The sequence below is a fragment of the Vulpes lagopus genome, chromosome 6 (genome assembly GCF_018345385.1).
Source record: "Vulpes lagopus strain Blue_001 chromosome 6, ASM1834538v1, whole genome shotgun sequence".
Lineage (NCBI taxonomy): Eukaryota > Metazoa > Chordata > Mammalia > Carnivora > Canidae > Vulpes > Vulpes lagopus.
The window spans coordinates 70,185,147-70,212,410 of NC_054829.1; the positions used below are offsets into that span (position 1 = coordinate 70,185,147).

The window sequence follows — 27,264 nt, forward strand, 5'->3', positions numbered from 1 at the left end:
TCTGTGTCTCTGTGGCTCTACCCACAGTCCAGAGTCTTCAAGATTCTCTGTGGAGAGATAATCAGGTGAGAACCACCCCAATTTTCCCGTGGGAACCAGCTTGCTGGACCAGGGTCCCCTGTCTCTCCTCCAAGCAGCTCAGCACCTCCCCTTAACAAGCTTCAGCCAATTTCAACCCCATACAGATCCTCAGATATTCTCCTTCCACATCATGTCAGAGGACAAAGGAAGCAGAACCTGCAGCACGGGGAGGGTGGGACCCAGGGTGGGACCTACCCCTCTCCGTGGTAGGGGAAGAACATAAGACGCAGGTGGGTAGGAGTTGTGGCCGGGAGTGGGGGTGCTGAGGGCAGTGCCACCTACTGAGGCTTGGGCCCTCCTGCCTCAGGCGCAGAGAAGCACCAGGATGACCGATGCTCAGATGGCCGATTTTGGGGCAGCCGCCCAGTACCTCCGCAAGTCCGAGAAGGAGCGTCTGGAGGCCCAGACCCGGCCCTTCGACATCCGCACTGAGTGCTTTGTGCCCGACGACAAGGAAGAGTTTGTGAAGGCCAAGATCTTGTCCCGAGAAGGGGGCAAGGTCACTGCTGAGACAGAGAATGGCAAGGTGTGTGGGGCATAGTACCAAGGAAAGGGAGAGGAGGTTTGGTGGGGAATTGCAGGGGTGGGGCCACTTGCCGGAGGAGCTGAGGGCTCTGGGGAAGAGCCAAAGCCACTGGGAGTGCAGAACATGTTCCCTTGAGGAACCCAACAGTTCCGTGAGAACTCTGACCTTTCTCAGATGGACCTGAGTAGGTGAGGCAGGGCACCACACCACGGAGGAATGCCCTTCGCCAGAGAGGATGCTGGGGCAGGGACGGGGGGTGGGGGGTGGAGGGGGTGGGGAGGGGAGGCTCCACCAGTTTCTATCTCAGCAGGGTCTCTTAGATAAAGAAGACACAGACACAGCATCAAGTAAAGTTCCCTCTTGAATGTGTATCCATCCTTTCTGTGCCTCAGTCTCCTCCACAAACCAAATCTACCTCACCCAAACCAAGAGCAAACTCGTAGACTCAGATAAACACAAGAAAAGCAGGAACTCTTGTGCTGAACGCTCTAGTCTCAGGGTTGGTGACTAGTGCTCAGAAGTCCACAGTACCCTGGTTCCTCATGAGAGCCTTGAGATTTGCCCCTGGTCACTGGTAGCAGCTCAGAACCTTTTGCCTTCAGACATGCTTATTGAATGCTGTGCCCAACGAAGTGTGCAGTGACAGGCCACAACCTGCTGGGGGCTTTGACTCTGATCCCAGCTCTGCCACTGGCTATATACCAAGCCCGTAAACAATTTAATTATTCTATCTATAGTTTCTTCCACTGTAAAAAAACAAAACAAAACAAAACAAAAACAGTACTAGAATACCTACCTGCAGGATCTGATGACATTAGGACATGGCAAGCTGACTGGTGTCAATCAAACCACACTGACAGTGACCAATGGGGAGTGTAGGGTTGGTGGGTGAGATGTTTTCCAATAGGGCAAGGTTTGCCCTGAGCAGCTGATGCCCACAAGCAATGCCCCCAGGAGTCAGGGTGAGGTGTGTGATTGGAGAGCTGCTGGCCCCGCCCAGTTTGTCTCTAGATGCTTGAAGTAGGGGCAGTAAGGTGTTGCTCAAGGGCACAACCCCTGGGGTACTGGCGGAACACAGAGACTCTAGGAGAGTCCCTAGGGTGGGAGGGACAGTGAGCAGTAAGTTGTCTGGGGAAAGCCTTGTAGGGGAGCTATGAGGTAGGGCTTGGCCCCTGATCGGGGAAGAGTTGGGGGATCGAGGCCAGGTTGTGGCTGGTGTTCTGGGGAGACCTAAGTGGGTGAGGCAGGCAAGCGCAGACTGGCAAGGGTCCCGGTGGGAGTGCAGTCATCCCTGTCCACACACCCTTCCCCAGACAGTGACCGTGAAGGAGGACCAGGTGATGCAGCAGAACCCACCCAAGTTCGACAAGATTGAGGACATGGCCATGCTGACCTTCCTGCACGAGCCCGCCGTACTCTTCAACCTCAAGGAGCGCTACGCAGCCTGGATGATCTACGTGAGTACACGTGGCAGGAAGCCATTCCTGGATGGAGGCTAAAGTAGGCCACGGAAACTCACTTAAGGGGAGGGGTCAGAACTCTCCCAAGCTCCCCTCTGCCCTCTTCCTACTCCTAGTCAGCCATAAGAAGAGAGGAGCCACCTAGGGTGGCCAAGGACTCCCTTGCCTGTTACCACCTGCCCCAGGCATCCCCCTCTAGCCCCTCATGTCTGCCCTCTCTCCTGCTCCAGACCTACTCGGGCCTCTTCTGTGTCACCGTCAATCCCTACAAGTGGCTGCCGGTGTACAATGCCGAGGTGGTGGCTGCCTACCGGGGCAAGAAGAGGAGTGAGGCGCCGCCCCACATCTTCTCCATCTCTGACAACGCCTATCAGTACATGCTGACAGGTGAGTCTGGCAGTCCTGACCCGTGCCCCCTTGGCCCCATACCCATGGACCTGACCTTACTGTCCCCCTTTTTTCTCTTTCAGATCGAGAGAACCAGTCCATCCTCATCACGTGAGTGAATGCCAATCACCCACCTAGGGACTTGGCAGGGACCCTGGGAGTGCAGAGGGGAGGAAGGGTTTAAGGTTGTTATTGCAAAGGAGTGCAGGGAGCTGGGCTCTTAGAGGGGTGTTGGAGTGACCTATAATGATATGCAAATTCTGCAGGGCCCTGGGCTCTGGTGGAGGTTAGAAGGCTGGGGTTCCGAGGGAGGAGGGGGCGGGAGGAGGGGGCGGCGCTGAACTTGATCCGAATGAAGCATGGGAAATCTTGGGTTCTAATGGGTCCCTGGTCTCTCCAGTGGAGAATCTGGCGCAGGGAAGACTGTGAACACAAAACGTGTCATCCAGTACTTTGCCAGCATCGCGGCTATAGGTGACCGTGGCAAAAAGGACAATGCTAATGCAAACAAGGTACTGGATGGGCCATATGCTCAGCAGAGGGGGGGGGGGCAGGCTGACCCAGATAACCCCTAGCCTTACCCTGGGGAATTGTGGGGACAGCACCACTGAGCCCAGTGCTTGAGACTTTCCGGGCAGGAGACACTCTGATGTTCGAATATGGCCCTTTGGAGCCACAGACCCACCTGTAGTCCATCCAGCCCCACTCCCATCCCCCAGGACCAGAGCAGTCCCCTGTCCTCCCCACTCCTGGAAGCAGACAGAAGATAAACCCTTGGGGTTCTGCTGCCTTCGCAGGGCACCCTAGAGGACCAGATCATCCAGGCCAACCCCGCCCTGGAGGCCTTTGGCAACGCCAAGACGGTCCGGAATGACAACTCTTCCCGCTTTGTGAGTACCTTTGACAGCTGCCAACTGGCCTCACCTGGCCTTGACAAGAAAAGGGGGGGTGTTGTTTGGTCTACAGTCATTACACTACACCCAGTCGATCATCCTGTGTTTGGCTTTGCAGTATCAACAAGTGTGTGCGTGTGCATGAGTGTGGGTGCATGCACACACATTCAAACCCTCCTGACAGCCTGGCTCCCTGAGCTCTGAGAACTCAGGAGACCCAGAGTCACCACAGCTATTCCCTAGCCAAGTAACGAAGCTGATTTTTGTCACATTCTAGATTTTTCCGAATGACTTTTTCCAAAGCCCTTCCACATTGGAAGGTGAGAAGAAAGCATAGGTGCTAGAGCCCATTCCCCAGCTTTCCACCTATCCAGCAAGTCCTAACACCTCTCTAAGTCCCAGTTCCTTTATCTGTGAAGCAGAGGTAGCAATATTTACCTTGCGGGTTATTGAAAGCATTCACGAGATCATATCAGAGGTACAAGCAGGAGGCATTGTACCCGTGTTCATTCCCATGTTGTTGGTTCTGCTCAGAAATACTTAGTAATATGGAGATAGACATCCTTTTCCCCATTTTGCTGATACTAAACTGGAACACCAAGTAGGTCATTAACATTTCCAGAACAATCCAGGGCTTTCTGGGTTGTGTTGAGGTCCAAGATCTCCATCTGTCCCTTCTGGCCAGTTCCCTCTCTCTTTGTCCCATCCATCTGCAGGGAAAATTCATCAGGATCCACTTTGGAGCCACTGGAAAGCTGGCTTCTGCAGACATAGAGACCTGTGAGTATGGCAGGGAGCCCTGCACACCCCTCTGGGTCTTCCGCCCCTGCCTTCTTTCCCAGCTGGGTGACCCTGTCTCAACATTCCCTCTCCATTTTCTTCCTCTTCTCCTGGCTTTCTCCATTTTGCTCTAAGAGCCTTTCTCCCCTAATCTCCATCCTTCTGCTGGATCGACTCTCTCCGTCCTTACATGCCTTCCTCCCTCCTCCTCACTTCAGATCTCCTAGAGAAGTCTCGGGTGATCTTCCAGCTGAAGGCCGAGAGGAACTACCACATCTTCTATCAGATCCTGTCCAACAAGAAGCCAGAGCTGCTGGGTGAGCCTGCCCAATGCCTCAATGCCCCCATTGCCCTCCCCAGGAAGGGGTGGGTGTCCTCCTCCTCCTCACCTACCCCTGCTCACCTCCCTCGTCCTTCAGTCTGCTCAGGTCTTCTCTTCCCTCCCCGTCTCAGATCTGCCTTTGCCTCCTCTTGCCTCCCTTCCCACTCTTTCTTTGTCATATTTCTTCTCCTCCTGGTTGGTTTTCCCCTTCTCCTCCTTGTGCCCCACCTTCTCCGAGGGCCATTCTCCCACTGTCTTCCCTCCCCAGTTCTCTGCCTGCTTTTTCATGTCTTTGGGATTCTCTGCATGGTCTTGCTGACTTTCCTCCTCTCTCCCTGCTTCTGGGCCTCTCCTCCTTTGCCCCTGCCCAAGCCCACGATGCCCTTCTCTCAACCTCTCTCTGCCCATCCTCTGCCCTCTCCTGTCTCCCTGTCCCCTGCCCTGCTCCTTGCCTGGACAGACATGCTGCTGGTTACCAACAACCCCTACGACTACGCCTTCGTGTCTCAGGGAGAGGTGTCCGTGGCCTCCATTGATGACTCCGAGGAGCTCATGGCCACGGATGTAAGTGAGGAGGCACCATGAGAGCTCCTGAGGGTTCTTGCACCACCCAATCCAACCACCCTCTTTGGCTCTCTTGCTCTGTCCCAGAGCGCCTTCGACGTGTTGGGCTTCACTTCTGAGGAGAAAGCTGGCGTCTACAAGCTGACAGGTGCCATCATGCACTATGGGAACATGAAGTTCAAGCAGAAGCAGCGGGAGGAGCAGGCCGAGCCGGATGGCACCGAAGGTGGGGGCAGGTGCCAAAAAGGCCTGAGGTGCTGGGTGTTCGTTCACCTGTCAAGTGGAGACAGTGCACTAGGAGCAGGGTCTCCCATGCTGCATCCAAAAGTTATGCTTTTCAACGATTCTTGAAGAGCTAGGCTAACAATTTAGTTTATTAGGATTATTAGGATCATGATAGAGAAAGTGGGAGGAAACCAGAAGTATGAGAAGCACATGGTCAGAAGGCAGTACCTTTTTCCAGGGGCAGGGCCCTCACGCCATCCAGCCTACCTCCAGGCTTCTCCTCGTGAGGGCCTAGTCACAGGCCATCTACTGTCCCCAGACAGGCTCATTCCTGGGGACCTGAGGCCTGTGAGGTAGATGGTTGGGACCAGAGCCAGGGAAGGGCAGGGATATGCGAGAGGCAGGCAGACAGGGAAGCCCCCCACAATCCTGCTAACTCTTCTCCCCAGCTGCACTGACCAGAAGTGAGTTGGGGATGTCTCCTCCTAGGCCCAAGACTCACCCAAGCTCAAGAAAGCACAGATTCTGAACTCTGCACATCCCAATCAGTAATGCAATGTGTATGTAGAGGGTGCCCAGCCCTTGACTGAGCTCCGTTTGGGCTCCCTTGGCATTGACATGTCACATACCTCGTTGGGCCTCAGTTTCCTTCTCAGTGAAATGGAACAACAGTCCTTCTCAGTCACTCTGGGGCTGTCGTAAAAATTCTTTGAGAAGGAGATGTCAAGATGTGAATAGGGCCAGACAAATGCCCAAGAACATTCCTCTTAGCCTACCTTCAAGGACCTCTTCTCTGTGTCTATCCAGATCAAAATGCCAAGCCTGGGTTTCATCGTAACACATCATGATCAGCTATCATAAAACTCTCGAAATTGAATCAAACAAATTTCCTCTAAATAGAAATCGTATGTTGGATGGCACAGGTGGAGAGCTGAGGTGGGGGTGGGGGGCTTAACATGCTGTTAGGAATCTTGATTTCAAGTTGGTCAACACATGAATTAAGAGTGGAATAGGCCCAGTCCTGGATTGGATCCTGGGATGGGAACTAAGGAAGCAGGGAGCAGTGCACATCTCCTCTGTCAGCCACAGTCCCTGCCCTGGAGACACAAGGGGTGCAGTGAAGGCAAGAATGTGCTCACAGCAATGCTGGTACAGGACCTGGACCAGGGACACCCAGTAGATGTTAAAGACAGGCGAGAGGCACTGCTAGGTGGTGGGAGTTTCTGGACAGACAGGAAGCCTGGGCTCCAGCCTGACTCTGAACGTGGGCTAGGTGCCCCCTGGCAAGCCTGTTCCCTTCCAGGCCTGGATTTGCAATCCTTTAGAGAAGGGCCTGACTGGACCCAATGCTTCAGAAAGGTTCTGGCCCTGGAGCAGGAAAAAGGAGCTTGCTTACTTCTTTCCTTCTCCCCTAGATGCCGACAAGTCTGCCTACCTCATGGGGCTGAACTCAGCTGACCTGCTCAAGGGGCTGTGCCACCCTCGGGTGAAAGTGGGCAATGAGTATGTCACTAAAGGGCAGAGCGTACAACAGGTGTACTACTCCATTGGGGCACTGGCCAAGGCAGTGTACGAGAAGATGTTCAACTGGATGGTGACACGGATCAATGCCACCCTGGAGACTAAGCAGCCACGCCAGTACTTCATAGGAGTCCTGGACATCGCTGGCTTTGAGATCTTTGACGTGAGTAGGGGGAGCCTATGCATAACGGGCAGCGGGGGGGCCACGGGGGGAGAGTGACTCACTCATTCCCATCTATTACCATCATGGCCAGTCTCAGGAAAGGCAGTGGAGCTCAGGAGTGGCAGACGCCTCACCCTGTCTTCCACAGGAGCTCTCCTTCCCTGGGAGGAGCATGGGCACGGGCCTGTGCTGATCCCACTGGCCACTCAGACCCCTGCCTGCCTGATCCGCTCCACCCCCACCCCCTGCAGTTCAACAGCTTTGAGCAGCTGTGCATCAACTTCACCAATGAGAAGCTGCAGCAGTTCTTCAACCACCACATGTTCGTGCTGGAGCAGGAGGAGTACAAGAAGGAAGGCATCGAGTGGGAGTTCATTGACTTTGGCATGGACCTGCAGGCCTGCATCGACCTCATTGAGAAGGTGCTGCCTCCACCTGCTGCCTGTGTCCCCCTCCCCTGTCATCCCAGACAGAGTGACAATGCTGTCCCTTCTCCAGCCAAGAAGCTAGAGTCCCCAGAATCTTAAGCCTCTCTCAGGCCCCACTTCTACTCACTGTGAAGCCACAGGCATACATGAGATGAGCCCCTTTCTCCTCTCTCCAGGATCTAAGACCTTGTCCTGTATGGTGGTCACCTCCCAGAATCTTAAGAAGGAGATGTAGTGAGGAGATAACTCCTGGCCCCTCTGACAGCCCATGAGAAGCAGCATCTATGGGGAATCCTAGGCTAAAACTAGAGACATTTGGCTTCCCATCCTCTTCCTGAGAGCTGAGAATAAGCCTGTCTTCAGCCCCTCTTGACTATAGACTTAAAGGAGACAGGAACAGAGCTGATGTGAGGTTCCCAGTGCTGGCTTGTTCAGAGTATGCCTTTGCATTTTGCTGGTACAGACCAGAGCCCAGAATAACTACCCTCACCCAGCCAGTGGCCCATCAGAAAACAGGAGCTTCCCAGAAGCTCTGGGTGGTTATCCAGGGTGCTGCTCTTCCAGAGGTCTCAGAATCACCTGAAATTACATGGTAAAGACTGTGTATGTGTATGTGTATGTGTATGTGTATGTGTATGTGTATGTGTATGTGTGTGCATGCACACAGACACATGTTTACATGCATTTTTACAGGGAGGCATCTTTAGTTTAATCAAAATCTCATTAGGATTCCTGCCCCAAGAAAAGTCAAGAACCACCATACTTTCCAGAAAGCAGGATGTTGTGCAGAACATGGATCCCTCTAACCATCCCTTAAAGGACTATTACCCATTATATAGGCAGAGGTCTGGCCTGCCCCTTAGTCGGACACCGCTGACACACACCTGTCCCTGGAGCAAGGAGCCTTCCGAGAAGGGACTTGCTGCAAGGCCTTAGGGACCTGACAGGGTAGCTGGGAGCACTGGGCTGTTCACTAGGCCCACTGAGGCAGAAAGAGGTTATAGGCCAGGTCTGAATAGAATTAGAGTTAGGTTAATTCCAAGAATATTAGTGTCCTGTATTGGGACAAGAGGTGTTAGCATAGATACTCTGAAGCCTGCCAAGCCCTATGGGCTATAGTTTTTCCTCTGGCATGGTGTGGGACTCTGGAAACCTGGGAGTGCACGCAGTGATGCTCTCTCCATCTACCCCCCTGCTCTCAGCCCATGGGCATCATGTCCATCCTAGAGGAGGAGTGCATGTTCCCCAAGGCCACTGACATGACCTTCAAGGCCAAGCTGTATGACAACCACTTGGGCAAGTCCAACAACTTCCAGAAGCCACGCAACATCAAGGGGAAGCAGGAAGCCCACTTCTCCCTCATCCACTATGCTGGCACTGTGGATTACAACATCCTGGGCTGGCTGGAGAAGAACAAAGACCCACTCAATGAGACGGTGGTGGCCTTGTACCAGAAGTCCTCCCTCAAGCTCATGGCCACACTCTTCTCCTCCTATGCTTCTGCTGATGTCGGTAAGAGGGCAGCTGCTGCACTGGGCCAGAGCAACTCTGAAGTTGCCAGGGGCCAGGGTCCTGCTGCTTCAAAGCACAGAACCCTAGAGGCAAAAGGGATGGGGTCAGGGGATCTCACAGCAATCCATGTGCACCTGATGTGTAAAAGGGCCACTTTGTGTTATGGATATTGTTGTACATGTTGAGTGTCTCCTCAAGATTGTGAGCAACTGGAGGTGAATGAGGGTGGCACATGAATTACTGTGCCAGGCCCATTGTAGAGCTGTGCCTGAAGGAGGTCTCGGTAAATGTTGAGAAGATCACTGAATATCTGGTAGAACAAGTGAGTGTCCCATTCAGAGAAAGAAGAGAAAGGGTGTGGAGTGGACAGAGGAGGAAGAACTACAAGAAGGAAGATAGACCACGGGAAGATGTAAGCATGAAAAGTAGGGTTAGAAGGTGGGAGAAGAGCACTCATACTATTTCAGCACCTACTAGGTGGCAAGCAAGCTTCTTTAATCTCCATCCCAGCTATTAGAGGCAGTTATTGTTCTCCTTCTGGAAAAACTGAAACATGGAGAATCACTTTTTTTTTTAAAAGATGGCATTTTTTTAAAAATTATATTTATTTATTCATGAGAGACACAGAGAGAGAGAGAGAGAGGCAGAGGGAGAAGCAGGCTCCGTGCAGGGAGCCCAATGTTGGACTCGATCCTGGGGTCTCAGGATCACGCCCTGGGCTGAAGGCAGGTCCTAAACCGCTAGGCCACCGGGGCTGCCCGAGAATCACTTTGTGAAGTCACATGGCTAGTGAGCGGCAGAGCCCTGCCTCTGCCTGAGGATTCCTTTGCTTTCAGACTCTGGCTCCTCATCCCTTCTCTTATTATTAGGGGACAGCAGTAAAGGCAAAGGAGGCAAGAAAAAGGGCTCATCCTTTCAGACAGTGTCAGCCCTCCACCGGGTAAGAAGGGCCCAGAGAGGCCGGGGAGGGGGGGGTGTGGTGGGCACCCAGCCCTTTGGCTGTATCACCCTAATCTGATTCTCTGAGTCTGGGGAGGAAAGAAGCTATATGGTCATTTGGTGCATGTTAATAATATACAAGCCTGAACTCACATCATAAATTATGTGTAAACACTTGGTCCCTTGGAGAATTCTGGAGACAGGCTGTCGGGGGCCCAGGGCTTAGGGACCAAAAAGATGATCCCTCTGGCTCCTGACTCCCCACTCTCATCCACCCCCAGGAGAATCTGAATAAGCTTATGACCAACCTGAGGACCACCCATCCTCACTTTGTTCGCTGCATCATCCCCAATGAACGGAAGGCTCCAGGTGAGTGATGTATAAGGGTCTAGTCTGGGGAGGGCACTTGGCATCAACTTACCCTGAGGCCGACAACTTCTTCTCCTCTTCTGCTGCAGGGGTGATGGACAACCCCCTGGTCATGCACCAGCTTCGCTGCAACGGTGTGCTGGAGGGCATCCGCATCTGCAGGAAGGGTTTCCCCAACCGCATCCTCTATGGGGACTTCAGGCAGAGGTGGGTACAGGGGTGCCCCCAGAGTTCAGGGAACAGGGGGAGCTGGGGCAGACCTGGTGGGAAGAGTAGTCCACAGGTGGCCCCAAATGCTGTGGGAAGAGCAGATTGGCACAGAACGTGGGTGACTCAGGGAACCTCCCTCTCCAGGTACCGCATCCTCAACCCCACAGCAATCCCTGAGGGCCAGTTCATTGACAGCAGGAAAGGGGCAGAGAAACTGTTGGGCTCCCTGGACATCGACCACAACCAGTACAAGTTCGGCCACACCAAGGTGGGTCTAGAGCCCCACAGGGATGTGTACCCACCTTGAGCAGAGCAACTGAGAGTTTGGAAAGCAAACCTCTGATTCTGGCTTCCTGTATTAACTCAAGAGCTGGAACCCAGGCTTCCTTTCTGTCTTGTTTTTCATGTTTCACTCCTGAGGTCTAGAATATATGCATGATGGGTCCCCTGGGAGCTTAGCACATCCAACTCTCTTCCTCCACCCTTCTCTGAGGGCCCTCTCACCCACAGGTGTTCTTCAAGGCAGGACTGCTGGGGCTGCTGGAGGAGATGCGGGATGAGAGGCTGAGTCGCATCATCACCCGCATCCAGGCACAAGCCCGGGGCCAGCTCATGCGCATTGAGTTCAAGAAAATTGTGGAGCGCAGGTGAGGCAAGAGAAAAGGTGAGGCTTACCCAGAGATGAAAAAGGCAGACAAGCAGTGCTAACTGGATGTGACTCAGAAGACCTGAGTTCAAATTCTGACTTCACTACTTATTAGCTGGCTTAAACAAGTGACTTTACCATGCTAAGTCTCATTTTGAATTCTTTAAGAAAAGACAATTCACCATAAGGAATGCAAATTAAGTTTCAATGAGATACCATTTCAAAACACTAACTTGACAAAAATTGAGAAGTCTGACCCACTGCTTACAGGTATGTAAATTAATGCAACCTCCCTGAAAAACAATTTATCATTATCTTTTAAAGATGGGCAATTGCAGGGGCACCTGGCTGGCTCAATCCATAGAGCATACAACTCTTGATCTCGAGGATATGAGTTTGAGCCCCATGTTGGGTATACAGATCATCCCTCCCCCAAAAAAGATAGTCAATTGCATATGTTCCAATTCCACTCCTTTTTTTTAACTTTTTAAAAAAGATTTTATTTTATTTACTCATGAGAGATACAGAGAGAGAAAGAGAGAGAGAGGCAGAGACACAGGCAGAAGGAGAAGCAGGCTCCATGCAGGGAGCTCCAGGATCACACCCTGGGACGCAGGCGGCGCTAAACCGCTGCGCCACCGGGGCTGCCCTTCCAATTCCACTCCTAAGAGCATTCCCACAGAAACTCCTGAATATGTACAACATGGGACAAAAAAAAGAATCTTCATAGCAGCATTGGCCAAAATAACAAAGATCTGGAAACAACGCTAATTTCCATCTCCAGAGGAATGGGTAGAGTGATATAGTTGTTCACTGGAATATTATAAAGCAATGAAAGGAGGGACTTACAACCACATGGTACAATGTGTTTGAACCTCAAAAGCAGATCCTTGGGTGAACAAAAGCAAGTTACAGAAGGATATATACAGTGTAATACAATTTTATTTCCAGTGTAATACAATTTTTAGAAAACTCAGAGATAATAAAAATAGTGACACATACATATATGGTTAAAGTATGTTTTTAAAAAGTAAGGAAATCAAAAACATAAGATTCAGGGTAGTGGCTGCTTCTGGTCGGGGGACCAGGAAAAGGGATGAGGAGGAGCCAACACTGGCAATGCTCTAGTTGTTGTTTGAAGGATCAATAGGTTCATGTGTAGTCATTTTGTTTCATTCTTCACAACTTACAGATATACTATATTCTTACATGTAAAATATAATTTTTAACATATTTGTGGTTCTTATGGGATTAGAAACACTGAACTTAGTAGGCAGTCTATGAGTAGTATAGCTTTCATTGCTGCTAACACCCCAGTAGGGAAAATATAAGCTGCCCTTTTGTTGAATTCCTCAATTAATAAATATTTATTGAGCAAGTCCACATTCAGTGTGGTAATGTTAGACTGGGGGTACATATCAAGGCAACAACAGGGCTCTTGCCCTCAGATGCTTCTGAGCATGTTTATATGTGCTGGGAGCCAAGTACAGTTCGTCCCATGCTTGGGAAGTGCTCTTTCAGAGTGCCCCTTCCTGTTTCCATGTTTCCTTGCCAGGGATGCCTTGCTGGTAATCCAGTGGAACATTCGGGCATTCATGGCGGTCAAGAACTGGCCCTGGATGAAGCTCTACTTCAAGATCAAACCACTACTTAAGAGTGCAGAGACAGAGAAGGAGATGGCCACCATGAAGGAGGAGTTTGCACGCATCAAAGAGGCACTGGAGAAATCAGAGACTCGCCGCAAGGAGCTGGAGGAGAAGATGGTATCCCTGCTGCAGGAGAAGAATGACCTCCAGCTCCAAGTGCAGGCGGTGAGGCCACGCAATTATCTCTTCATCCCTCCCCTTTCATCCCCTGCATTATAGCCCATCTCATCTCCAGGAACTAAGACCCTGGATCTCTCCTCTATAATCACCGGCTCTCCTCTCTGTCCTCTTCTCCCAGGAACAAGATAACCTCAACGATGCAGAGGAGCGCTGTGACCAACTGATCAAGAACAAGATCCAGCTGGAGGCCAAGGTGAAGGAGATGACTGAAAGGTTGGAGGATGAGGAGGAGATGAATGCAGAGCTCACTGCCAAGAAGCGCAAGCTGGAAGATGAGTGCTCTGAGCTCAAGAAGGACATTGATGACCTGGAGCTGACGCTTGCCAAGGTGGAGAAGGAGAAGCATGCAACAGAGAACAAGGTGAGGGCAACTCCTTCTGGCTCCAGCCCAGGTCTCCTCAGGATTCCCAGACCACAGTGTGGTCCTGGTCCTTGGCTTTGGACATCCCGATAGATGTCTCCAGGCTGATGACTTCAGACCCTAAAGGGAGTGGGGTTCTTGTTCGGCAGGTGAAGAACCTGACAGAGGAGATGGCTGGGCTAGATGAGATCATTGCCAAGCTGACCAAAGAGAAGAAGGCTCTGCAAGAGGCCCACCAGCAGGCCCTAGATGACCTTCAGGTTGAGGAGGACAAAGTCAACACACTGACTAAGTCTAAGGTCAAGCTGGAGCAGCAGGTGGATGATGTGAGTAGTAAGAACCATGCTCTGGCTCTCGCAGATGAAGATTTCAGAGGCAATATCCTGATACCTAGAACTAACTTCTCTGACTCCTGGGGCCTCTTTGCTCTTTGAGGTTCATCACTAGGCTGGGGCTTGGGATATTTTGTGCTTGCAGGGATTTCTCTGCTGGTTTGCCCTCCAATCCTACTGGACTTTGAGTTTAGATGGGGCGGAAGAGCATGCACTGTGGATCTCAGGTTTCCTACACCTTGTTTATTATCTTCTCCCCACCAGCTGGAGGGATCCCTGGAGCAGGAGAAGAAGGTGCGCATGGACCTGGAGCGAGCAAAGCGGAAGCTGGAGGGTGACCTGAAGCTGACTCAGGAGAGCATCATGGACCTGGAGAATGACAAGCTGCAGCTGGAAGAAAAGCTCAAGAAGTAGGTATCTGAGGTGGCTGGGAAGGGCTAGTGGAGATATCTGGCCTGAGGGTTAGAGCACAGGGTGCTGCATCCCCACTAGCTAGCACTGTTCTGGTCATAGTGTGAATGAGGAGGTGAAACAGCCCTCTTGCATTCACCCTCTGGGCCAGGGAGGAGGGGATTGGTCCTGGAATCCCATGGCAAGAGAAGAGAATGGGTACAAAGGAAGGAAGACCATCTGTTACCCTCTACTTCTTCTCCAGGAAAGAGTTTGACATTAATCAGCAGAACAGTAAGATTGAGGATGAGCAGGCACTGGCCCTTCAGCTGCAGAAGAAACTGAAGGAGAATCAGGTGAAATTTTTCCTGGTGCAGCCAATGGGGAGCTCAGTGGTGAGGCAGCTGAGGTTACAGGAGCTACCTAGGGCTCTAGACAGTATATAGAACTCCAGGCAGCCTTGGAGACCCCACCAGCCTTCCCCCATTTGAGCAATGATGTCTTATTTCAGCAGAGCTATTTGGGGAGGCAAACAAGCCTACCAAAAAGTTCTGTTGCTAAGCTATACCCTACCTCATGGGCGTTTGCTCCAGCACAAATAACAGCGTTCAATTCTCCTCTCACCCTTCCCCTAGTACTTCTCCCCTCTGCATGGGCATGAGAAGCGCCTTCATGGACCCCCTTCCTTTGGGATGCTCTGCTTATACTCTTCACATACTCCCTAAGCAAGTCACTTCCCCTTGTCGAGCCTCAGATTCTCTTCTCATCCATGAAATAGATAATAACACCTGCCTTACAGAGGACTAGAGGAGATAATGTTTTAAAACCATTTTGTCAGTGAGCAGTCAACCAGCCACCAGCAAGAAGGTGTTCTTTTGTTTTCTCCATGGCCTTCTTGTCCCTCTGCAGAAGGAGAGTAAATAAACAGCCACAATCTCCCTTACTTTTAGTGCACCCTGAATTTTAATGAACTTTAGTCCTATATTTGTCAGAAGAGCTCTGGAAGCAAGGAAGGCAGGTCCTATCATCCCCATCTTATAGCTGTGGAAGCTGTTTGATCAGGTCTGGACATAGTGGCCCCAAGGACAACAGGTACTCAGCCATTAGAGGCAGGGCCTTATCCTCTGATTTTCTGGTAGACTCTGGCTACTGGAGAGAGCTGATCTCCCCTCAGCATTTGGGGCCCATGGTTCAGGCCACAAGTGATGCACGAACACAGTTCTCCTTGTTTGAGGAACTGCTCAGGAACTGGCCTGACCTTCAGTGAAAATTTGCCCTCCCATTTTCTTGGGTTTTAGCCAGAATATCAGGATATTCTCCAGGTTCTTCTGTTTGGGTCTAGGCAAACTCTTCAGCTGTTAGACCAAGAATAACAGTGCTGTTATCCTCATCAGGTCTTGGCAATGGGCTGTGGCTCCTCCTTCTTCCTGCCCAAGCTCTTGCACCCAGTACCACCTTCTTCATCCTGGGAGCAGAGGCATGGTGGTCCTCTCTCTCCTGCTCCCAGGACCCACCCATGCACATTCTGATAACATTCTGATAACATAGCCACAAATGCAGGGACCCCACTGATTGATATTCATCTTTGCTCCTGGCTGGTCAGGGAACAGATCAAAATGACAGATGGGACAGTTTCCCAACTTAGTCAAGCCCAAGGCTAAGGCCAGAAAAATGAGGTAGGGGCATGGTAATGATAAGGGCAACCTGCTTATACTTTCCTGGCCTGGAAGGAAATAGTCAAGGTGGAACCCACCCTAGGCATAAATAAATAAAGCAAGCCCTGGAGGGTGAAGACTATGGTTGACATGACTTCCTGGTTAACTTGGAGGGTTACGAAAGTTTTGATTGTTTCAAGGCATATTGTTGCAAATATTTGTAAGATACAAGCACAGGCTGTCCTGCCTTAGGTTTAGCTGAGCAGAGCCTAGTGAGTCTGTGGAATCATTGAGATTCAGATCTCACAAGATCTCTGAATCCCCATCTGAACACAGATTTTCAGACTAAGTCTAAATGCCTTGAGGATTCAGCTTCGACCAAATTGCTATTAATGGCCCATGCATTACAGAATGTCTAGCAGCACCGTTAGCCTCTACCCACTTAGATGGCAAGTCATGGCAAGTGAATATGTCTACAAACATTGCCAACTATTCCCTGTGGCACAAAACTTTCCCTAGTTAAGCACCATTGCTCTAGAGGGACTTGAATGTTGTAGAGCTCTGGGGTGGCGGCTCCGATGGAAGGCTCCAGGTGGTGGGTCTGAGCTCTCTGCATCCCGGCCCAGGCTCGGATCGAGGAGCTGGAGGAGGAGCTGGAGGCTGAGCGCACCGCCAGGGCCAAGGTGGAGAAGCTGCGCTCAGACCTGTCCCGGGAGCTGGAGGAGATCAGCGAGCGGCTGGAAGAGGCGGGAGGCGCCACGTCCGTGCAGATTGAGATGAACAAGAAGCGGGAGGCCGAGTTCCAAAAGATGAGGCGGGACCTGGAGGAGGCCACGCTGCAGCACGAGGCCACGGCGGCGGCCCTGCGCAAGAAGCACGCCGACAGCGTGGCCGAGCTGGGCGAGCAGATCGACAACCTGCAGCGCGTGAAGCAGAAGCTGGAGAAGGAGAAGAGCGAGTTCAAGCTGGAGCTGGACGATGTCACCTCCAACATGGAGCAGATCATCAAGGCCAAGGTGGGCTGCCTGTTCGGGGTCCTCGCTGCCTTCTCCCTCACAGTGGCCTTCCTTCCACACTCTCTGCCCTGTCTTCTCATTGTCGCTCCTTCATCACCCCTTGGTCTCTGTCTCGCTTCCTTCCTTGCCCTCCCTCCACCCACAGCTCCTCACTGTCCCTCCTTTAATTCATGTGCCTCCTTCAGACCATGCCATCTAGCACCTCTCTGTTTCACCCCTCTGCACCCTGTGCTCTCCCCACCTTGGCCCTCCCTTCCTTTCTTTGGTCCACCCAGCCCCTCTCAATGACAAGTTGTCCCTTACTGCCTGAAGGCAAACCTAGAGAAGATGTCCCGGACACTGGAGGACCAAGCCAATGAGTACCGCGCAAAGCTGGAAGAGACCCAACGGTCCCTCAATGACCTTGCCACCCAGCGAGCCAAGCTGCAGACCGAGAATGGTGGGTGCCCCTAACCAGCCCTGCACCACCAGTTGCACCCTTCCATAGCCCACGAACTCTCTCTTGTTCCCCCCTCCAGGTGAGCTGTCCCGGCAGCTGGATGAGAAGGAGGCACTGATCTCCCAGCTGACCCGAGGCAAGCTCACCTACACCCAGCAGCTGGAGGACCTCAAGAGGCAGCTGGAGGAGGAGGTTAAGGTGAGGCCCAGCTAGGGTAAAGTGGGACAGGCTCAATGGCAGCCCAGAGTAATCAAATTATATCAACACCAAGCACGGAGCGTAGAGGCTGGAGAGAAGCCTCTGTCAATGGTGGAAAGGCCCCCAATCTCAGTTCCTCTACACTCCAGCTAAGCCACACCTGAACATCATGGAATGCCTCTTTCCTTATTTCTAAGGGGTGCAGTGGTTAAGCTGGAAAGCTACTCCAAGATGCTGAAATCCATACCAGCCTTCACCCTGAATGAGGCCAGGCTTGTTTGAAGTTCATGGATATGAAAAGGATCTAGAGAATCATGGCAGGGGGTGGGGACATTCCCTCCCACCTTCCTGGGAGATAAGCCCTCCTCCCGGCGGCCACCCCCTCCACAGGCAAAGAATGCCCTGGCCCATGCACTACAGTCGGCACGCCATGACTGTGACCTGCTGCGGGAGCAGTATGAGGAGGAGACCGAGGCCAAGGCCGAGCTGCAGCGTGTCCTGTCCAAGGCCAACTCGGAGGTGGCCCAGTGGAGGACCAAGTACGAGACGGATGCCATCCAGAGGACTGAGGAACTCGAGGAGGCCAAGTGAGTCCCAGGCAGCCTGCCACCCTGATTCTAAGGGAGGAAGGAGTAAGAGGATCTGGGGTGGGGACAGGCAGAGTGGACATGGGAAGGACATCTGCAAAGGGTGGGAGAGGTCGGGGGGTAATAGAGGTGCTTGAAAAGGAGCCTGGATCCTGGCCTCTGAGTGAACCTGGCTGGCCCCGACTCACTTCCTGTGACGCATGAGCTTTTGGCTCGGGTTATACCTGATGCTCACGTATAAGACGAGCAAAAAGCTTGTTGGTCAGAGGAGCTTCCATCGATCAGCCTGGTGTGGGGAGCAGTGGGGGCTGCCACCCAGATGCTGCTATACATAGGGAGGACATCCTGTTCTAGGCACCTGCAGGCTTAGATTGCTTGAGGCTGGGTACCCAGCGCCTTAAGGGCTGCTTTGGTTCCCAAGGAGCTATTGGGAGGCAGGGGGAGGATTGGGTCACCCTGATCTGGGGAGGAGGTGGTTCCAGGGCCTATTTTTTCCGGGTAGAGTCACACCCACACACTAACCACCTTGGGCAGGAAGAAGCTGGCCCAGAGGCTGCAGGACGCAGAGGAGGCCGTGGAGGCTGTCAATGCCAAGTGCTCTTCACTGGAGAAGACCAAACACCGGCTGCAGAATGAGATCGAGGACCTCATGGTGGATGTGGAGCGTTCCAATGCAGCCGCCGCAGCCCTGGACAAGAAACAGAGGAACTTTGACAAGGTGGGCCTGGGCTGGGGGTCTCAGCCAGGGGCAGAGCTGGAAGGCCAGCGTCACCATAAAGCCAGGGGCCTCCTCCTTGGGGGCAAGAGGGGAGGAGGCTGAGCCCTGCTGAGGGGCTGGGGCAGCCCTGGAGAGGGTGAAGTGCTGGGGCTGGGAGAGGGGGCTGTGTAGTGAGCCGGGTCCCCACAGATCCTGGCCGAGTGGAAGCAGAAGTATGAGGAGTCGCAGTCAGAGCTGGAGTCGTCACAGAAGGAGGCGCGCTCCCTCAGCACAGAGCTCTTCAAGCTCAAGAACGCCTATGAGGAGTCCCTGGAGCATCTGGAGACTTTCAAGCGGGAGAACAAGAACCTTCAGGGTGCGCTGGGGCCTGGGAGGCTGGGGGCGGGGAGGTGGCTGGGGGTGGTGTTCTCATGTGGCACCACCTAGGGGCTCCAAGAGGGGTGCCTCCCCATTGGACCATGGCAGCCCCCAACTGAATGGCCTGGCCCCTCCCCCAGAGGAGATCTCCGACCTGACTGAGCAGCTGGGAGAAGGAGGGAAGAATGCACATGAGCTGGAGAAGGTCCGCAAGCAGCTGGAGGCCGAGAAGCTGGAGCTGCAGTCAGCCCTGGAGGAGGCAGAGGTGAGCCTGGCTCTGCCCACACCCCTACCCAGTACCCTCTCTTACCCATGCCCTCTTGTCTCTGACTCTCCACTCTCCTTCACCTCAGGAGCGACATGACCCCCAGCTAAGAGAAAATGTATTAGCTCCTTTTTTTCAGTCTATCCACTAATCTGATACCCATGACTGCAAAGCCAAGGTTTGCACCAAGGAAAATATCACAGTCCGATCATAGGAGAAAAGGTTATGTTTCCTACCATGTTTATAAAGTTGAAATATGGTCATCATAATAACCCCTCTGATCATGGGAGTGTGGGCTTCAGAGTCAAACAGATCTGAGTCTGAAACTTGGCTTCGAGACCTCCACTGTGTCACTGGGCAAGTTTCTTTTCTTTTCTTTTCTTTTCTTTTCATTTCTTTTCTTTTCTTTTCTTTTCTTTTTTTTTTTTTACTGGACAAGTTTCTTAACATCTCTGTACCTTAGTTTCCTTATGCCCAATGGAATTAATTGAACGTACCTAATAAGATTTTATGCATGATTGTTACTAAGATTAAATGAGGTAACAAACGTAAGCACTTCATCGTATTTGCTATTGTCACTGCTCATCTTTATAGAACCTACAGATAGCCATGAGTTTGGGGTCTTCTTTTTTCACTGAAGGGTAAGTGACCTAGGAAACAAAGAGGAAGTTTGGAATGTGTGCTCATAAAAATCTCTCCCTTTTCTGTGATATTTAGAAGGTCAGGATTATGCAGTTTTAGTGCTAACAGGTCTTGGCACTTGAGGCTGAAGCGATTTCCTTGATAAAGGAATCTCAGGGCATCCTGCACTTCTTCTGCCAGGGCATCCCAGACCTTCCTCTCCAAGCCATAGCCCTCGCTGATACCCTGCATCTTCTTGGCACCCCTCCCCACCTTGCCCTGTGCTCTTACTATCTGCCCCCAACCCTCTCTCCCCATCTTCTCCCAGGCCTCTCTGGAGCATGAGGAGGGCAAGATCCTCCGGGCCCAGCTGGAGTTCAACCAGATCAAGGCAGAGATCGAGCGGAAGCTGGCGGAGAAGGATGAGGAGATGGAGCAGGCCAAGCGCAACCACCTGCGGGTGGTGGACTCGCTGCAGACCTCCCTGGATGCGGAGACGCGCAGCCGCAATGAGGCTCTGCGGGTGAAGAAGAAGATGGAGGGTGACCTCAATGAGATGGAGATCCAGCTCAGCCATGCCAACCGCATGGCTGCTGAGGCCCAGAAGCAAGTTAAGGGTCTCCAGAGCTTGCTGAAGGTACATGGAGACTCCCAAAGCAGGAAGTCCCCTTACTCGGAGATGGACTAGCCTCCATGTGGCCAGGTTGGGTGGTGGTACCCCATTACAACAGCAGGTGCCTCCTGGCCTCGGCTACTGCAGAGATCTCCCACAGGCCCTCCTGACCCAGCACACTGGGCTCCTCACTGGCATCCAGCCTAGCCTAACAGCCTTCTGATGGACCCAGAGGCCAACCTGTCTCTCATACCCACCCTCCTGATCTACAGGACACCCAGATCCAGCTGGACGATGCAGTGCGTGCCAATGACGACCTGAAGGAGAACATCGCCATCGTGGAGCGGCGTAACAACCTGCTGCAGGCCGAGCTGGAGGAGCTGCGGGCCGTGGTGGAGCAGACGGAGCGGTCCCGGAAGCTGGCGGAGCAGGAGTTGATCGAGACCAGTGAGCGGGTGCAGCTGCTGCACTCCCAGGTGAGGCAGTCAGGGGCCACATGGAGAAACCTGCTGAGACGCAGAGCCCAGGACTCCTATAGGAGTTCTGAACCAGATGTTCTGACTGAGCACATCCAACCGGGATGGCCACTTACTTCATCTCTTGGGCCGTCTCTCATCTGTCAGTCGTGGCTGTCGGAAACACTGCCTTGAGAAGGTGTCATGACTGGTTGGTGCTGTCCACCAAAGTCACAAATCTGGGAGTAGTGGAATGCCTGCTGTTATTTGACAGTGCTGACCTAGAGGACAGCCCCCAGCTTGCTCTGTAAAGATGACATCTGGGGAGTTTAAATGCATCTACACACAAACCAAATTCTCGATGGAACACCATTTTTTTGTAATCCCAGACACCCTGTCATCAGATGTTCTCTGCAATGAATTTTTGTGCCCGTCTTGCAGGTCTGTGGAGCTTTTTTCTGTAATCTAATATGTGTGGGAATGACATCATGCACTGACCCCGTCCCCTCTTCCTTACTCTCTGACATTCTTTCTGTAACTATAATCATTTCCAGGATATTGTCCTGGTAAAAACGTTGTTCCCATTTTCCTTGGAATATTTTCATGCCTCTAAGTAGACATGTTACTAAAGATGTCAGAAGTAGAATTGACGACCTTTCACTGCTTGAAGTCTATCTTCAGAGCTGAGCAATTTTAGCTATAACATCTAGAATGTATCTGTGTTCATAGGAAAAGGAAAAGTAGATACAAAACATAAAATAATAACAAAGGATTCAAGGAATAAACAAAAGCAAGACTTTTTTTTTTAAATGACTAGTTTTGGGGGGCACCTGGGTGGCACAGTCCGTTAAGCCTAAACTCTTGGTTTTTGTGGGTCATGATCTTGGGATCATGGGATAGAGCGCCATGTCAGGCTCTGTGCTCAGCATGAAATCAGTTTGGGATTCTCTCTCCATCTCCGTTTGCCCCTCCTGTTCATGCATTCTCAATCTCTCTCTTATTTATAAAGGTTTATAAATAAACCTTTATAAATAAATAAATAAATAAATAAATAAATAAATAAATAAATAAATAAATTTTTAAATGACAGTTTTAATTTCCTGTGAATAAAGATATAGAATCAAATAACAAAGTATATATTTGATAGTTTTCTCTACCTACATCTAGAACACCAGCCTCATCAACCAAAAGAAAAAGATGGAGTCAGATCTGACCCAGCTCCAATCGGAAGTGGAAGAGGCGGTACAGGAGTGCAGGAATGCCGAGGAGAAGGCCAAGAAGGCCATCACAGATGTGAGTGACTCCTCCCTTTCCCGCCCCCACTAGTGACATGAACAAGGGCCCTGGTCCCGGCCAGGCCACTGTGCCCTGACAAGTGGACTCTCCAGCTGCATGGGTTGGTGGGCCTCGGGAAACAAGCGCCAGGATGGGGCAAAGGTGATCCTGGAGGGAGAAGGGGCCACAGGTCCTGTTCTCTTACATGTTGCTCCTGTCCCCAGGCTGCCATGATGGCAGAGGAGTTGAAGAAGGAGCAGGACACCAGCGCCCACCTGGAGCGCATGAAGAAGAACATGGAGCAGACCATCAAGGACCTGCAGCATCGGCTGGATGAGGCTGAGCAGATCGCCCTCAAGGGTGGCAAGAAGCAGCTGCAGAAGCTGGAGGCCCGGGTGCGGGAGCTGGAGAATGAGCTGGAGGCGGAGCAGAAGCGCAATGCAGAGTCAGTCAAGGGCATGAGGAAGAGTGAGCGTCGCATCAAGGAGCTGACTTACCAGGTGTGGGCATGGTGGCTGCTCTGGGGGGCAGTCAAGAGTGGATGTAAAAGCGCTTCCCCAGCCCCACTTCCTGGCCCCCATGCACAGCCACTTACCAGGAATGCCACCCAACCCTCTGGCACCTATTACTTGAGAAGCTGTTTTTAGATTAATTTTGTTTCACATTCCCTGGAGTCCACTAGGCTTGAGTCCATGATTTCTTCTAGCAAATGCAGAACCTACCTCTACTTCCTGAAAGCTGTTTTTTTTTTTTTTTTAAGAATTTTATTTATGGGATCCCTGGGTGGCGCAGCGGTTTGGCGCCTGCCTTTGGCCCAGGGCGCGATCCTGGAGACCCGGGATCGAATCCCACATCAGGCTCCCGGTGCATGGAGCCTGCTTCTCCCTCCGCCTGTGTCTCTGCCTCTCTCTCTCTCTCTGTGACTATCATAAATAAATAAAAAAAAAAAAAATTAAAAAAAAAATTAAAAAAAAAAAAAAGAATTTTATTTATTTATTCATGATAGACAGAGAGAGAGAGAGAGGCAGAGACACAGGCAGAGGGAGAAGCAGGCCCCATGCAGGGAGCCCGACGTGGGTCTCGATCCCAGGACTCCAGGATCACGCCCTGGGCCAAAGGCAGGCACTAAACTACCGAGCCACCCAGGGATCCCCCTGAAAGCTGTTTTAACCAGCATTTCCTCCATTTTTTGTTTTTGTTTTGTTTTTTAATAACCCAAGTGCTACCTTGAAGTCTTTAGTACAGTCCACGGAATCATTCTATCAGCCCAAGAAGGAAGGACACAGTATGGCACTTTAGGGATAAAGGTCGGGGAGGGGAAAAGATTCCAATCTTCCATGGAACTTGTGGGACATCAGATAGATGGCTTTTGATACATGTTGATGATCCCAAAATGTTCTAAGATCTGCACCTGCATAGCTCAGAGCTTTTGACCTTGACCTATTATTTTCACAGTATGGCTGAGAAAGGACAAAGAAAGAGGGTATTGGTCCCTTTGATAGCTGGATATGAGAGTTGTGAGAAAGAGCTACAGCTATAGAATGGCAAATCTGTTGTGTACATAAGCGGAAGTGGCATCCTAGCACATACAACAATGTGGAAAAAAAAAAAAAACGATGTGGAGATAGAAATGATCAGGTGACCTTAGGGCCAGTGATCCTGATGCCCAAATCTGCCCAGTGCAATATACGTCTGATAGGTTAGAATGGTGTGACTATGACAGCATCGCTTCATTCTGTATTCTTCATTCGGCCGCTCCGCTCACTCTAAAACCACTGACTGGGACGCCTGGGTGCTCAGCGGTTGAGCATCTGCCTTTGACCCAGGGTGTGATCCTGGGGTCCTGGATCAAGTCCCACTTCCTGCATGGTGCCTGCTTCTCCCTCTGCCTGTGTCTCTCCCTCTCTCTCTGTGTATCTCTCATGAATAAATAAATAAAATCTTTAAAAAATTAAAAATAAAATAAAAAAATAAAACCACTGGCCAAGAGCATCTATGGTGCTCCAGGCTGGAGCTGGAACAGCCTCAATGTCTCCATATTATCAGATGAAGGAATTCCATTTTTTTTCTAGACCCCTTCCCTCACTTCCAGCTTTAGGGCCACAGCCCTCTTGGCTTTTCAGGTCCAGACTGAGGACCTTGCTGTGGCCCTCTGACCTACAAGTCGAGGCAGAGATGGAATTGCCCAGCCCTATCTTTGACCTGGCCCATTGGAGGGAGGGCCAGCTAAGGCCTGGGGAGAAGAGTGGTGTATTAAGGGAGGGAACAATGATTGTACTTGCTCCTCCCCCAAATTGGCTTCTCCCATCCATCCACCTCCAGACAGAGGAGGACAAGAAGAACCTGCTACGGCTGCAGGACCTGGTGGACAAGCTGCAGCTCAAGGTCAAGGCCTACAAGCGCCAGGCAGAGGAGGCAGTAAGTTCATGGTTCTCTCCATTCTCTGTCAACACACCTCCCATGTGTGAGAATGGACAGGTGGCAGCCTCAGCACAGGGACTGGACATTTCACATGTCTCATGTACTCAGAGCTGTGTCAGGCCCTCTAAGCAAGCAAAAGCAATTCCTACAAATTGCTTGTAATCCACACACCACTAGAGCCAAGAGAAGGCACTATAGCTGTGAAGCAGGCCAGGGGGCCAGAGGGTGCTGAAGGCTGGAAGGTGGCCATGGAATTGGCCCCAGGAGAGGACCTGACCAGAGGGCAGCAGGAAAGACTCTGGGTGGGCAGAAAAGTGTGAAAGGAAAGTGTTGATGAGCACACATGTAAGGGAAACCTCGGGGTTGGGAGCATCTATCAGAGCCACGGTTGGCCATGTGCCATGAGGCTGGATTCTGAATGGGACTGGACCAGGCAGCATGTGTGATTCACCTCGGGCAGTGGGTGGCCATGAAGGATGGCCACCTGGATGCTGGGCAAGTTGAGGAGGGTGCCAAGCCAGGAGCAGGATACCCTTGGCAAGGCTGTTGTTGTAGGAACATACTTGAGGGGTGAGAGCCCTGAACCCCTGGCTCAGGGACAGGGAATCCCTCAGACTGGGAGGCTGGAAATGTCCACTTCCCCCGCTTCCCCTGCTGCCTCTCACCTCATGGTCCCTGTCCCCAAACCCCCACAGGAAGAGCAGGCCAACACCAACCTGTCCAAGTTCCGCAAGGTGCAGCACGAACTGGATGAGGCGGAGGAGCGTGCTGACATCGCCGAGTCCCAGGTCAACAAGCTGCGAGCCAAGAGCCGCGACATCGGCGCCAAGGTGGGTCCCTCCACTGGGCCTCACTAGTCGCCCCGGGTCAGCACAGCCACCAACACGGGCACTCCTACCTATGTTGTGACGGGCCTGGGAGGTGTCCCACAGCACCTGGACCTGAGAATCCCCTTCCTGGTCACAGCAGCCCATACAGACCGACCGGAACTCTCAAGAAAGCCCAGCCCCACTCCCTAAATGAAAAGGGCTCCTAAGTGAGACCCACGATCCCTGAGGCCAGAACCTCTCCCTCTAAAGGCATCCCATTTAGGCCCCTGAGAGCCCTAGAGATTCTTCCTCACACTCTTCCTCCTTCTTGCCAGCTGCCCCCTCACACTTTTTATTCTTTTCTCAGCAAAAACTGCATGAGGAGGAGTGACACTGCCTCAGGAACCCCACTCTTGCCAACCTGTAATAAACATGAATGCCAGACCTGCCTGTGCCCTGTCCTTCCTGCCGCCAGCCAGGAGCTGTCTTAAGGCTCCCGAGAGGAAGGAGGCCCTGCCCCTGTGTCAGAGCTGTGGGAGCCAAGGCATTCCACATGTACAGAGGAGGAGGCCAAGGCCCAGAGCAGTGAGCTGTCCTCCCTGAACCCTGGTCAGTAGGAGAGAAAATAAAGGTACCAGAAGGGTGAGCCAATTCTATGTGCTAAGAGAGCTTTAGTGTCAAAGCTGAAGCTCCCATCCACCTACCCCAGTTCTGGGCTGCAGGGCTTAAAGGTGTCCTGGGACACCTGTTCCCCCCACCAGATGAATTTCCCACTGATGCCAGGAGAGGCTCAGGACTCACTGGGGGTGGAGGTTCATAAAGGACTTAGCATAGGTCCCATTCTGGCCAGCCCATTCTGAGTAACCCATAAGGAGCCCCAGGCACAGTCGGCTGGGGCCCAGGTCTGACCTCAGCCTCTGTGATCAGCACCTCACCATGAGGGGATCCTGAGACTCTGGGGCCAGCTGACACTGGCCATATGGGTGGGCAGGGACATCCCGGGAGCCTCTCAGGCCCTGGTAGGACTGATTCCTGGGCCGTAGCAGTGCCTGCTCTCCAAACTACCCCCAGTCAAGCTCTCTCGTAGCATTCGCTGTGGGCAGTCATGACTGCCATTCACTAGCCTGTCTCCTTCTCAGGCTGTGAGTGCCCAAGAACAGGCCTGCCTGTTACCTCTGGATCCCTGGAGCCCAGCACAGGGTCTGCACACAGGAGAAGCTCAGGAAATGTTTGCTGAGGTGCTAGCAAGCTGGGAGAGCATACCTACTGGTAGAGGGGGCTGGAGATGAGGCCGGGCCATTTTTTTCTGCATTACCGGGAGCTCAGTACCCTATACCTGGATAGGTATTAGGCAAGCTAGGTTCTAATCCCAGCTGTGTCATAAGTGAAGAGGTCACTTCCTGCAACTGGGCTTGTTTTCTCTTATGTGAAATGAATGAAGTCATGGGACCAGCTGATATCTAAGAGCTCTTCCAGAGCCAGCATTTCGAGTTCTGCCCTCATCTGATGTCGCAGGCCAACCTCTCTCTCTCTCTCTCTCTCTCTCTCTCTCTCTCTCTCTCGCTCTCCTCTCTCTCTCTCTCTCTTTCGCGTGCGGTCTACAGGCCGAGTCTTCCCCGCACCACAAGGGGGAGCTCCACACATGCACCTGGCCCCCAAATGGGCTAACAAACCTGTGTGCACAGGTGTGGCAGGTGGGCACTTCCATGGGGAAGGCTTGTGCCTTTTCAGACATGGAACTCTGGGAGCCCAGCCACCTGGCCCACCACACAGTAGCCTGGCACACAGAGATTATGGAGAGGAAATCTGGTGTTGAAGGAAGTCTTCACACCTTCAGCCTAGCCTCCCTTCCCCAGTGCCTAGACCTGGTTGCAGAGGAGGGACCATGACCTGTTCCAGG

At 52.2% G+C, this 27,264-nt stretch overlaps 1 protein-coding gene across 1 annotated transcript; it reads left to right on the forward strand.

Annotated features, from left to right (window-relative positions):
- On the forward strand, positions 1 to 25,808 carry LOC121492896 (myosin-6). Its single transcript, XM_041758165.1, has 38 exons — positions 1 to 65; positions 389 to 607; positions 1,921 to 2,064; positions 2,298 to 2,454; positions 2,538 to 2,565; positions 2,855 to 2,966; positions 3,252 to 3,344; positions 4,064 to 4,127; positions 4,346 to 4,444; positions 4,910 to 5,013; positions 5,101 to 5,239; positions 6,654 to 6,922; positions 7,174 to 7,344; positions 8,553 to 8,862; positions 9,732 to 9,802; positions 10,083 to 10,170; positions 10,260 to 10,377; positions 10,525 to 10,648; positions 10,891 to 11,027; positions 12,582 to 12,837; positions 12,971 to 13,213; positions 13,363 to 13,539; positions 13,810 to 13,955; positions 14,201 to 14,291; positions 16,217 to 16,606; positions 16,919 to 17,045; positions 17,125 to 17,243; positions 17,634 to 17,830; positions 18,365 to 18,548; positions 18,738 to 18,903; positions 19,046 to 19,170; positions 20,120 to 20,428; positions 20,677 to 20,880; positions 22,027 to 22,152; positions 22,359 to 22,634; positions 24,457 to 24,552; positions 25,251 to 25,385; positions 25,732 to 25,808. Exons 2-38 carry the CDS (start codon positions 407 to 409, stop codon positions 25,753 to 25,755), a joined length of 5,820 nt encoding a protein of 1,939 aa, XP_041614099.1. The 5' UTR covers positions 1 to 65; positions 389 to 406; the 3' UTR covers positions 25,756 to 25,808.
- The last annotated feature ends 1,456 nt before the right edge of the window (positions 25,809 to 27,264 follow it).

What these genes read in the sequence shown, in the direction of transcription:
- LOC121492896 (XM_041758165.1), top strand. Translation starts at nt 407, where the DNA reads ATGACCGATGCTCAGATGGCCGATTTTGGGGCAGCCGCCCAGTACCTC. An exon ending in AGCAGATCATCAAGGCCAAG is followed by an intron (nt 16,607 to 16,918) that starts GTGGGCTGCCTG and finishes TACTGCCTGAAG; the next exon opens with GCAAACCTAGAGAAGATGTC. An exon ending in TGCAGCTGCTGCACTCCCAG is followed by an intron (nt 20,881 to 22,026) that starts GTGAGGCAGTCA and finishes ACCTACATCTAG; the next exon opens with AACACCAGCCTCATCAACCA.